Genomic DNA, 12,352 nt, shown 5'->3' with positions numbered 1-12,352 from the left:
ATGAAACAAAGCAAAACAAACACACAAGCAAACAAACTAACAAAACAAAAAACATTCCACCTTAAGTAACTTCATCAAAGCAAAACAATCAAGCGTTTCAGTATTATTATTTTTGCTCTTTTCATTCTTGATTTTTATATTTTTCTAATACTCTATTTTTAAACATGTTTTTAAACAAGGAAAATGAACTACACCTTTTTAAGACAATGTCATAACTTTTACACAGGTTTAATCCTCTAACAGAAAAACATCTCTGCTTTGTATTGTCCTTATTCTGTTTTTGTTCAAGAATCCAGTTCCCCTTAAGTCAGGGGTCAGCAACCTGTTCCCATCAAAGAGCCATTATTACCCGTTTTCCACAGTAAAGAAAACACTGGGAGCCACAGCAGCTGCGACGTTGTGGGCGGGGCCTACCCTCAGACAGCAGAGAGCTGCTCACAACAGGTGACAGCAGCCAGTACCGGTTGCTTGTGTACGTCAAAGTTATCTTTCATAAGAAGATAATCAATAAAACTATTTATATAAAGTGGATCCAGAAGTTGTAGCCCGTCTCTGCCTAAAATATTTTGATATGTTTCACCCTGTTGGTGGTTTTACTGAGCAGGTGCCACTTTTGTCATACGTTTCTTTTTAAAACATGTTTAGACTGTTCAGAATACAAATCCAGGCTCTGTCACGTTTGATTGTTGTAATTAAACTTTGTAGGGGGGGAAGGTCAGAAAAGGATCCGATCATTTTGTTTTTCCCTCATTTACAGTGACGGAGATAACGGCGCAGTGTGCCTGGCTCTGGTGTTAATCAAGTTAAATTTGATCTCTTTGCAACAATTTTCACAAGAAAACAGAACAGTTAAAAGCAGGGCTTGTGTTGTGTTGACCGGACAGTTCCCGTATTTGACCGTTTATTTTGACGGAGAAAGAATAGAAAGAATTACCCCGACGCATGCAGACGAACTGACATTTTATTCATTACGCACATCACAGATGTAGCTAAATCACTCAAGAAAAGATTCCCATCTAAACATCTGAGATGGACACTGCTCAGTGCAGCTCGCTGTCAGCACGTACGTACGGTGCACAGCAAGCTGAAGATGCTGAGAGGGGCTTGGAGCGCGTCGCAGAATGAAATATATATGTATCTCTCATATTTGCTCTTTTATACATTATCCTAAGCTCTTTTATACATTATCATATGCTATTTTCTACATTATGGAATCCTGTTATAATATCAAGTGCCTCTCAGTGTTTTTCTGCACAAGCTCTAAACAGCTGCATACCTAAAAAAAAGGGAGTGAAACATTCCAGCTCCTCTCAGTACCAGCGTGTGTCTTTGTTATCAAGGATGTTCCAGGATGCTCCTGCTTATCTTAGAATCACATGTTCTTGTGATATATTAGTTCCTGACTAACAAGGCAATTAGCTCCTGCTAATCAAGACTAATGACATGTGCAACTGCAGGTGCAAATGTCAGACTGCGTATGTTACATTCCATTATTTCTCAATAAATACAGCTGTATGGTCAGAGGGAGACCAGAACACTTGGGTGCAGCAGACAAGAGCTAAGCGCGGGTTTAGCTGAGAAGCTGCTGTGTTCTCCCTCTGCAGCGGCGAAAAACAGATCGATCCTTCTGATTATTTGACTCCACTCTCTACCAATGATAGGTTTTTCTCTCCATTTACTCCAGCCTGTCTGGTCTCATAGAAGAAAAGACCAACAATTTTTGGCGTCACGAACAGGATTTTTTCTTTTAAAGAAACAGGAGTTTTTGGAGGCCGATTTGACGATCGACCCTGTGAATGGATCCAGACACAATCACCGCGGTGAAAATAAGGTAAGCAGACCTTTTCTAAAATCTGCTCATTGATTATATCCAAAAACCTTTGTGTCTTGAATCTTAGTAACTGTGGTCCTAAAAATAATCGTTGGAGAAGAAAGTGGAGACAATTGCAGAAATAATGAGTTTTTTTACAATGGTGGACCTTTTATGAGACAAGAAAACTGTTTTTGACAAAAGATTCACGCCATAGTTAGAATACATGCTGTATGAATTTCAAGTCTCAGTCAGTCCTGTCGGTAAAACAGATAGAGCTGACTGATTTAACTTGAATTACACAATAAAAGAGACGAAAAATAAACTCCACATGAGAGTAATAATCGTCTCTTTAGGCTGAGCAATCATATTATCTGTACTTACGAAAAGTACAGAGAGTAAGGATAAAAGTGTAAAAGCACATAGAATTTTTCATATCATACAAATAGGGACTAGTTGAATAAGCGGTAAACACCACCCTACCGTAGATAAGAAGGGTAATGAATGAATGAACTGTACTAACAATTATATGTGTAAGTGAGAGAAATACAGCGCGCCCTTGTGGATGCAGAGGTAAGAACTTTCCACCTGAAAAGGTAGAAGCGAAAGTTACCACAATGGTCCTTAGTGCTGTCTCACTTTTAATGCCGGTGATTAGAGTTCCCTATGAGCTAAGACCTCACCGGTCCAAATTGTCACCAAAACCAGCAGCACACTAACAGAGCGATGGATAAAGAATTTGATCATGAAACGGAGGATGATGGGTGGGGACCAAATGAAATCCTGAGCACACTGGGAGAACAACTAGCCTGCATAGAGACTATAATAAATATGACAAATGGTCCAATAGAAGCTACGAAAAACAAAAATTTATTGAGAAAAACAGCAGAAAAAGTGATGAAAGAAAAAGGAACAGATGTGAACAGCAGAGGGAGCTGGGGTAAAATATTGGAGCAGAAGGCAGCAGAAGCGAGAGAAAAGGAAGAAGAAGCTAAGAAAGCTTTAAGAGAGGCAGGAGTATTAACAAAAAGAAAGATAAAAAGTGAAGTTGAAAAGCAGGCGGGTCGAGTAAATAAATACAGGCAGTGGGTCATGTTGTGGAATGCGGCCAAACATAATATGAAGAAAGCGAAAAAAGAGACCAAATCACCCACCCAACCGCCCCCATACTCCCCCGCTATACAGCCTGCACCTCCTACTGCTCCAACAGCAGGACTATATCCAGTAATAAAAGTCACTAGCGGCATACTAGACATTCAACCTGAATCTCCCGAGGATAATCAGAGTGAGTGGTCAGGTGTAACTGCATCGTCAGTATCAAACACTAAAGTTGAACCCTCCACCTCAAGGAAACCTAATCCCTTCCTGCCAAATAACGAAACACCGAACAGTAGCCCATCTGCAGACAACCTAGCCGCACCGTTCGAATTAAGGGCTAAACGACAGGACATAGACAACTCACAAAATCAATTTACCACTCACTATTTTAATCAGGGCCTGGTCGCACCTGAATACGGTACGAACCTCCATACACCGCCTCCAGCACTTTGGCCAAATGGTCCAGCTGTATGGCCCAAAATGCCAGACCTGAATGGGCCAATACCAATTTACGCTACCTCCCAGTTGCAGGGAGAAGATCAGGAAGACCCAAACAAAAATGTAGTGGTAAAAATGGTTCTGGTAGGGCAGGATTCATCAGATCCCCCTCCAGCAGCCAGTCAGAGCTATGAAGCCCTTCTACAAGAGGAGCGGCAGAAGCAGCTCACGAGAGAAGTGTCTAGGGAAGAAAGGGACCTGCTTGTATTTTCCCGCCCTCCATCCCCATGCCCAGACAGAAGACACACAAGGTCCATGGGCCCCCCACCGACCTTCCAACTACCCATGGTGCAGAATAAACCCAACGCCCAGAAAGTCTATCAGCCGTATTCCCTTGGGGATATCCAGGCTTTAATAGACAAATTACCAGATATCCAAGAGGGTGGAAACACCTGGCTCTCAGATTTTGGCACCCTCACTGCTGGACAGGACCTTGCATTGGGAGATTTCCGAGCGGTAATCACTAGGTGCACGTCACGCTCACAGGCGGAGGCCCTAGAGAAAGACGCCGGCACAACTCATGATTCTAATTCTGTACCTCTCAGTAGAGTGATAGCTCAACTAGGCCGGGCAGTCAGAAAGATGTTCCCGCTAAAAGATAGCAGCACAATGAGCAAAATCAAATGGGATACTAAACAAAATCCTTCTATTTACCTGAACCAAGCCATTGATAACTGGGTGGCCCAAACTGGGCAACACCCATCCAAACAGTGCACGAATAGTATGTGGTTCAAAAAGGCAGTCCTGAAGGGAGTCCCCTACTCAGTGACTCAGAAAATGGAAGACAACCCCGACCTGCATGACTGTGACTTTAGTAAGTGGAAGAAACACCTTATTTTTAACCTCAACAAAGTACAGGTAAAAGAAGAAAAAGACTCTGATGACATAGGCCCTGTCCACACGTAGCCGGGGATCTGCCAAAACGTAGATATTTTTCTACGTTTTGGCCTGTCATCCACACGAAAACTGAGTTTTTTCACACGAAAACGGATCTTTTTAAAAACTCCGGCCAAAGTGAAGATCTGCGTTTTCTCCATTTTGGGTGACTGCATGTGGACGGACAAAACCGGAGTTTTAAGGTCCGCAACGTCACTTTCCGCGACGAAAAATGCTGACATCACGTGTGCGACCTGTGTTTACACTAGCCGGCATCATGGAAGACTTCAGAGCTAAGCTCTGTCACTACCCGATCCATCAATTGTCCAAGCGCTTTCTGCTTGTTTGTTTTTGCAAGCGGAATTACTGCTCCTTGCGGAAGACCACAGACGAAGGACGAGGTTAAGAACGGGGGAAGTACTGCCGCCTACAGGTCTGGCATGTCCTTAACAACGTATTTATCCGGGTACGTGTGGACAGAGTTTGTTTTTAAAACGCGGTGGTGTGGATGCAAGTTTTTGGAGGGGCGGGTATTCGTTTTAAAAAAAACCCGGCTACGTGTGGACTAGGCCATAGAAGACTTGCAAAAACAATTGCTCAGGGTCCAATTACAAGCCGCAAAAAAGACTTTGGGCGAAAAGGGGGACAAGGTTAAGAAACAAATGGTCGCATCCACAGCCACACCCCCACCACTACCGTCACTTCCTGATCAGGGTTCTCCTCTGACTTGGCAGCCGCAGCCACCATACTCAGGGCAGCCGCAGCCACCATACTCAGGGCCATATATGCCACCACAACAAAACACACCCTTCGCACAGGCTGCCCAGCGACCACCCTTTGCAGGTCGACCTAGAGGTGGTTTCAGGGGACGGGGACAGTGGAGGCCAGCAGGCGGCAAAGGGGGACCACCTGCTCAAGACATTTGCTACAACTGTGGTCAACCAGAACATTGGTCCAGGAACTGCCCCTTGCCATACAGCCCACAAAGGGAAGGTCGAGGCAGAGGCACCTTCTCAGGACGAGGAGGGCTTACCGGACCCTACACCCAGATGCCAATGATGGGCTGGGACCAGTGGGAGGGTGGTCCAAGACAATAGGACACCCCACAGAGAAACTCAGACGGTCAGGGAGCCACGGCAGACCCCCTGCTGTCAATAAATGTAGATGGACAAGATCAACCATTCTTGGTTGACACTGGTGCCACCTGCTCCACCATACAAACTGTACCGCTTTCTAAGACATCTACACGCACTATTTCAGTGATGGGCTTCTCTGGCGAACAACAAACTCTGCCTTTCTCCATGCCACTCCCGACTACAGTGGGACACCAAACAGTACTGCACAGCTTCGTCTGTTCTCCGACAGTTCCAGTCAACTTACTGGGAAGAGATCTCCTCATCAAGTTAGGAGCCACCATTTTGTGTGGTCCTACGGGACTTACTGTCACTCTGCCTGAAGGGACTATTTTGCCCTGCACCAGAGAAGCCAGTGAAGGCATGTACTTTGCTCAAAAACTACCTGACATATCAGACTGTGCTGAGATTTACTGGGCTCTGTTGGACACAGAAACCAAGAACACTCCTGGTTTAATGACTCTGTACCAGCAGTGGAAACCCTGGCTGACTCAGGTCCATCCTTATGTTCCCCCTCCTGATCCTCCTCACCTAACATTATTCTATGACAGACATGACTCAGTCTGGTACAAGGAAGTCTTCCAAAACCAACTAGAGGGACAGCAATGGTGTGTTCAAACAACAGATATTTATGCTGCACCAGAAGGTGTGGCCGCGGCAGTCAACCTAACCCAGTAACAATTGGCATGGTATATGATGGGAGACGAAGCGGTACCTCATGTTTCTCTCACTTTACATCCGGCCCATCAGGCGAAAGAGCTAGGGGGAATGGTTAAACGTTCCATAGCAATCACTGATTGGCGTTCAACTCCTCTTCCACAAGTGTCATACTCAGACTCAACTCAGATGTTTAAAATTGCTGCGGTTTGTACTAATACGACACATTTGCAACAGGAAACTATTAGCAGATCTCATGGCCGTGAACGAACCGACCACCCTGACGCTCTGACAATGTTGGACTCGCTTCCTGCCTCCCTGTGGTTGACAGGCCCCACCGATGTTGGGTTGGTGTCCATCCCACCGGTGACTTTTCACCTAAAAGATCATGCTCCCCTATGGGTTCCACAATACCCACACAAACCCTATGCTGAAGAGGGGATAGCCGACACCATCGGTGGTCTGTTGCAAACAGGGGTGTTGGAACCATCCGTGTCTGAGTGGAACAATCTGATTTTACCTGTAGAAAAGAAAAATACTGGTAAATATCGTATGGTTCATGACCTGCGTCGTATAAACGCCCTACTTAACACAGACTCACTTCCCGTCCCTAACCCATATGTGGCTCTGACAAACCTACCACCTTCACATGCATGGTTCACCTGCATAGACTTGGCAAACGCATTCTTCTGTCTTCCACTTCATGAATCCCTGAGGGACATTTTCTCTTTCACATTCAGAGGACAGCAAGACCGATATACTCGGTTGCCCCAAGGGTTCACCCTGTCCCCTGGACTATTCAACCAATGTTTGCGCCAACTCCTGGACACATGCCCCCTACCTGATGACTGTGTTTTAGTGCAGTATGTTGATGATCTGCTCCTGTCGGCGCCCTCTGCAGGCTCCTGTCTGCAAGCTACCCAAACACTACTAACCCATTTGGCCAAGCTTGGGTTTAAGGTTTGCCGGTGCAAACTCCAAATAGCCAGAAAACAAGTATCATTCCTGGGCAGAATGATCTCACAAGCTGGCGTTTCATTGTCACCAGATCATAGAAACTCCATACTCCACCATTCTAAACCTGAAACAGTCAAAGACATGTTATCCTTCCTAGGCCTGACAGGCTACAGTAGACACTTCATCCCCAACTATGTCGGTCTCACTGCCCCACTACGTGCTCTTATAGCACCCTTTGGAATGCGTCAACTTACTGCTCACCTGGAATGGACTATTCCAGCAGAAGAAGCATTCATAAAACTTAAACAACAACTGTCCACGGCCAGTGATTTGGCTACGGCCGACTACAAATCTACGTTTTTCCTTGATGTTTCTGGATCAGAAACTCATGTTAATGGAGTTCTGTTCCAGAAAAAAGGGGGAGGTCAGAGACAAGTCTTGATGTACATAAGTGTCATGCTAGATAACACGGAAAAAAGACACCCACCCTGCACCCAACATGTAGCGGGTCTTGCAAAAATTTTACAGAAAACAGCACACATAGTAATGGGCTACCCGCTGAAAGTACTGACAACACACAGTGTAGTAGCTTATATCACATCACAAGCTTTCACCATGACCCCGCTGAGACAAAGAAAAATCAGTAAGATCTTAGAGGCCCCACACATCACCTACACACATGAAGGAATAAACATGGCAGACCACATGGGGACTGGGGAACCCCATTCATGCGAACAAAGAACAGCAATAGAAGAAAAGGTCAGACCAGATTTAAGTGCAATCCCACTAGAAAACCCTGATAAGAACTGGTTTACGGACGGCTGTTGCCATAGGGATGACAATGACGGGTTAAAAGCTGCTTGGGCAGTAGTAGAACAACTCCCTACAGGCGAATGGTCCACCGCAGGAGCTGAAAAACTAAAAGGACAACAGTCAGCACAAAGAGCAGAAGTATTGGCTATCATTGCAGCTCTCAAAATGAGCACAGGAAAAAAGGTAAATATTTACAGTGACTCAGCCTATGCCGTAGGAGCCGTGCACGTGGAACTTAAACAATGGTTGAGAGCTGGCTTTGTGACAGCTGGGGTGAAACCAATAAAACATGAGTCTGAAATGAGGGAACTAGCAGAAGCTCTATTCCTTCCAGCAGAAGTGGCAGTAATAAAATGCAAAGGACATAGTCAGGGCTCTGACTTTGTGTCTAGAGGAAACCGAGAAGCAGACAGGGCAGCCAAGTTAACAGCTGAATATCTCCCTATACATAATCTAATGGTCGAGACAGCAACTGTTGAGAAAAGCATTGACCCTAAGATTTCCATCACAAAAGAGACTCTCAAGGACATGCAAGATCAAGCCTCGCCACAAGAAAAAACTTTGTGGTTGGCAAGGGGCGCAACCAACACGGACATTTGGAGAGGGCCAGATGGTAGACCCATACTGCCACCTGGCATTAGACAAACGGCAATGGAAGAAGCGCACGGAGTGGGACATGTTGGTGTAGCACAGATGGTGAGGAATTTGTCCCCCTGGTGGCATCCATACCTAACAGACATGGCCAAATATTTAGTCAAAACCTACACAGAGTGTACTCAGTTTGGCATCAAACCTACCCTGAAACCAATCCAAGGTCAATTTCCAATACCAACATGCCCTGGAAAAGAGATAATCATAGATTTCACAGACATGATTGACAGGGTAAAAGGCTATAGGTACCTCCTAGTGTGTGTGGATGCCTATACTGGATGGCCAGAGGCTTGGCCTGTGAAAAAAGAAGACAGTAAAACAGTTACTAAATGTTTGGTCAATCATTATATTCCCCAACATGGGTTCCCAGAAAAAATCAGATCAGACAATGGGTCACATTTCAAGAACAAAGATCTACAAGAGGTTGAAACCATGCTGGGTCTGAAACACAAGTTTGGTTCAGTGTACCATCCCCAATCCCAGGGGAAAGTGGAGAGGATGAATCAAACGCTAAAAGTCAAATTGGCTAAAATCTGTGCACAGACCAAATTAACTTCGTTAGAAGCTTTGCCTCTCGCCCTGATGTCCGTACGGAGCTCGGTTAACAAAACCACAAGGTTTACCCCCTTTGAACTACAGACTGGACGACCTTTCCCGGGACCTGCCACAAAATTACCTTTGACTGCTGACCTGACTGACTCCCTTGACCCAAGGTCATATTATAACTTGTTGCATAGTCTTGTCTCTCAGTTCTCGTTACAGGTTGAGGCCGACCGTACCACCACAGACGCCCCATCTCCACAACCTGGGACAGACTGGGTCCTACTAAAGGTCACCAAAAGAAAGTGGACGGAACCAAGGTGGACCGGACCCTACAGGATCACGGAGAGGACGTCACACGCTGTCCGGCTGGATGGCAAAGGAGACACTTGGTATCATTGGACTCAGTGTGCTGCAACGGAAGAGCCCCACCGCACTCTGACTGAGGTTCAAGAGGACCTGTCACAAAAGGGAGATTCTGACCAGGAAAAAGGACCTAAGGACCAGGAAGAGAAGTAGCTGACCGCGGTAGCGTGCCAAGCTACCGCTTCTGCGGGACGCGGTAGCGTGCCAAGCTACCACCTCATCCAGCGGGACGAGAATCGCGACATCATCACCCCCTGCAGCTGCCTGGAGCCAGTGAAGGGGGAAGAAGAAACCACCCTTCAGTTATTTCACAAGGGTTATATTTAACACCCTTCAGTTATTTTATTAGGGCTCTATTTAACACCCTCCAATCATTCTATACTATTATTCATTTACCTGTTCAGTTGAGATATGTTTTCACACTCATTGCATTTCTAAAAACTTAATGATTATATTGATTACTCACCTGTCCTGGCCGGAAGAAGATTCTGAGGGTAACATAATCCAACAAGAATACTTTCCAATAGCTTGGTATCCAAGTAGACTGAATCGGCTGGTATACAGTAGGGCTGAAACGATTCCTCGAGTACCTCGAATAATTCGAGTACAAAAAATCCTCGAGTCAAATTCTCTGCCTCAAGGATTCGTTTAATTCATATTTAATTAATTCATGGCTTTGCAGTCGCCCGTGGTCATGTTTCACCCGGACTGAATAAGTGACGCACATGCCCACTGGACTGAATCGCACACGCGAGTAGGGAATGTAACTTAACTTTCTCTTAAGCTATGGCGGACAACGTGGACCCCGGTGGAGTGCGAAAAAGACAGAAAATGTCAAGATGTGGGACGATTTTTCACGTCGTAAGGTGGAAAACGTAGTCCAGTGAAAATACTGTAAAATGGATTTAGCCTACCACAACACCACATCCTCCGTGCTGCAGCACCTGTAAATGTCACTTCTGCAAGCGGACTCGGAGCCTCTACAAGATAATGCTTTTCAGCCTGTATTTCTATATATTCTGCGGACACTGCGACTTTTTCGTTTATAGCACTCAGTTTCAGCTCACACCGTACGTCTGGTAGCAACACGTCGGACTTAAAATGTGCTAAAAAATAGCATTTTTACACAACGTCGGACTTTTACTGTGTTGTTATTGATATTTGTTGTCCCTCGGGATTGCTGCAGGATTACTGGTATTTATGAGAGGAAAACGAAAGAAAGTAAATAAATGTTTTGTGATCAGTATAATTTGACAAAACCACGGCAAACATGCTTTTTCTACAATCCTTGTTATTGTGTGAGAAAAAAGAGTTGAAATTAAAACGGACGTGTGTTAATAGGGAAACAGCCGGCGAGCTGTTTGCGCATGCGCCCTGAGCGATTCTGGTTCTGTTTGGGCCGCAGCCGCCCGCAGCGCTACTTCAACAGTTATCCTCTGGCTTGCAGGCTAGCAGATTCTCGCATGAGGGGAAAATCGGCTCAGGTTGTGTACTTATTTTTTGCACAGGCATTTGTTTACTGTGAAGTAAAGTTGAAGTGCTGAAGTTATGCAAACTAATTTTGAATAAAACTTGAAGAATAACTGGCAATTGCTTGCTAATTTTAAGAGGTCTTTCATAATTATAACATGCTATTTGATATAATGGTTTACAAACACAAAAGGGTAATTTATTAGAGTACTCGATTAATCGAAAAAAATATTCGATAGAGTACTCGATTACAAAAATATTCGATAGCTGCAGCCCTAGTATACAGGGACAGCAGGCTGGGGCTGTGGACTGACAGGTACTATCGCTCTTTCTCTAATCCAGAAGATTTAATCTCAATAGCAATTTTAGCATATAGTGCGTTCACTGGCACAGATTACACCGATTACCTTGTTAGCCCATACTACTGCTTAAAATAACACCTGTATGAGCCCAATTATGTCCTGGCCATTTCCCCCCATCCTCACGTGCAGACAGCGTATCCTGATTCTACTTCTAACTGTTATTCTGTTATGCATCCCTTTGGTTATTCTGTTCCTCTGCAATGACCTCCCCTTGCCACCCTCATCCCCTACATCCCCTGATTCTACCCTGCTAACGCCAACAGTCCGTTCTCCACCACCTATTGACCGACCCAAGCGATCCCTGTCTCTCCCATCCCCCTCCTCCTCTTGTACCTCTGATTTTATCTATCGAACTAAAGCCGTTACCCTGTGTATTCCATTGTCCACGGTCTTGGGACCACATAGGTCAATGCGCGTTTGCGAACTATGGACCTCGTAAATCACCGCGTGCTCCATAAACTGAACTGTATGGCCGGCGGTGAGATGCCTTTGTGTCCCCTCGTGGAGTTAACCGCCCACCGACCTTCCTCCTTCTACACTACTACCTCTCGCATGGACGACATCTTCATTGCGTACCACCTGCGTGAGTGGCTTCTTCTCGTTATGCGCGTTGTGGACTATCCCGTTTCCTATCCTCTTTGTGCCTGACCAGGATCAAAGACCAAAGGCGCCAGGATCCAAGACAAAGACCAAAGACAAAGGCGTCCAAGGAGACCAACGTCCTAAGGGACAAACCCACCTGTGCTTCCGACAATCAAGTCGACCTACGTTCATGAGGAACAAACCCATCTGTGCTTCCGACGATCGAGCTTTGGGCGCGATCCCCGAAACCAAAAGGGGGAATGTTGAGGGTCTGACCTCATGAGGAAATTACTATGCAGTGATTTTCTCCAAAATGACTGTGCTTAAATTGCTCTGAAAAGCAAATAATCACATCAGCGCCAAGAAACTTCATTTCCCATGATGCTTTGCACACGGAAGCATTGTGATGACGTCACCGCCTAATACCAGAAACACGATCTGCGGGAGGCGGGAGCTTGGACAGCTTTCCCGCGACTTCAAAGACTATAAATCATGAATGAGACAAAGAAACCTCGTTCTTTTGCCCAGGATACCTGGCG

The 12,352-nt window shown here is 45.5% G+C and overlaps 1 protein-coding gene across 1 annotated transcript; it reads left to right on the top strand.

Annotated features, from left to right (window-relative positions):
• Positions 1–1,493: 1,493 nt before the first annotated feature.
• On the top strand, positions 1,494–11,401 carry LOC129166944 (uncharacterized). Its single transcript, XM_070543099.1, has 3 exons — positions 1,494–4,308; positions 5,017–5,234; positions 6,119–11,401. The coding sequence occupies exons 1-3, from the start codon at positions 2,537–2,539 to the stop codon at positions 9,550–9,552; spliced, it is 5,424 nt and encodes a 1,807-aa protein (XP_070399200.1). The 5' UTR covers positions 1,494–2,536; the 3' UTR covers positions 9,553–11,401.
• The last annotated feature ends 951 nt before the right edge of the window (positions 11,402–12,352 follow it).

The sequence above is a fragment of the Nothobranchius furzeri genome, chromosome 12, assembly GCF_043380555.1.
Source record: "Nothobranchius furzeri strain GRZ-AD chromosome 12, NfurGRZ-RIMD1, whole genome shotgun sequence".
Taxonomy (NCBI): Eukaryota; Metazoa; Chordata; class Actinopteri; order Cyprinodontiformes; family Nothobranchiidae; genus Nothobranchius; species Nothobranchius furzeri.
The sequence above is the reverse complement of the archived record's forward strand: the minus strand, read 5'-3'. Positions and strand labels throughout refer to the sequence as shown.

What these genes read in the sequence shown, in the direction of transcription:
- LOC129166944 (XM_070543099.1), top strand. Translation starts at nt 2,537, where the DNA reads ATGGATAAAGAATTTGATCATGAAACGGAGGATGATGGGTGGGGACCA. An exon ending in GACATAGGCCCTGTCCACAC is followed by an intron (nt 4,309 to 5,016) that starts GTAGCCGGGGAT and finishes CTGACTTGGCAG; the next exon opens with CCGCAGCCACCATACTCAGG. An exon ending in TGTGGTCAACCAGAACATTG is followed by an intron (nt 5,235 to 6,118) that starts GTCCAGGAACTG and finishes ATATGATGGGAG; the next exon opens with ACGAAGCGGTACCTCATGTT.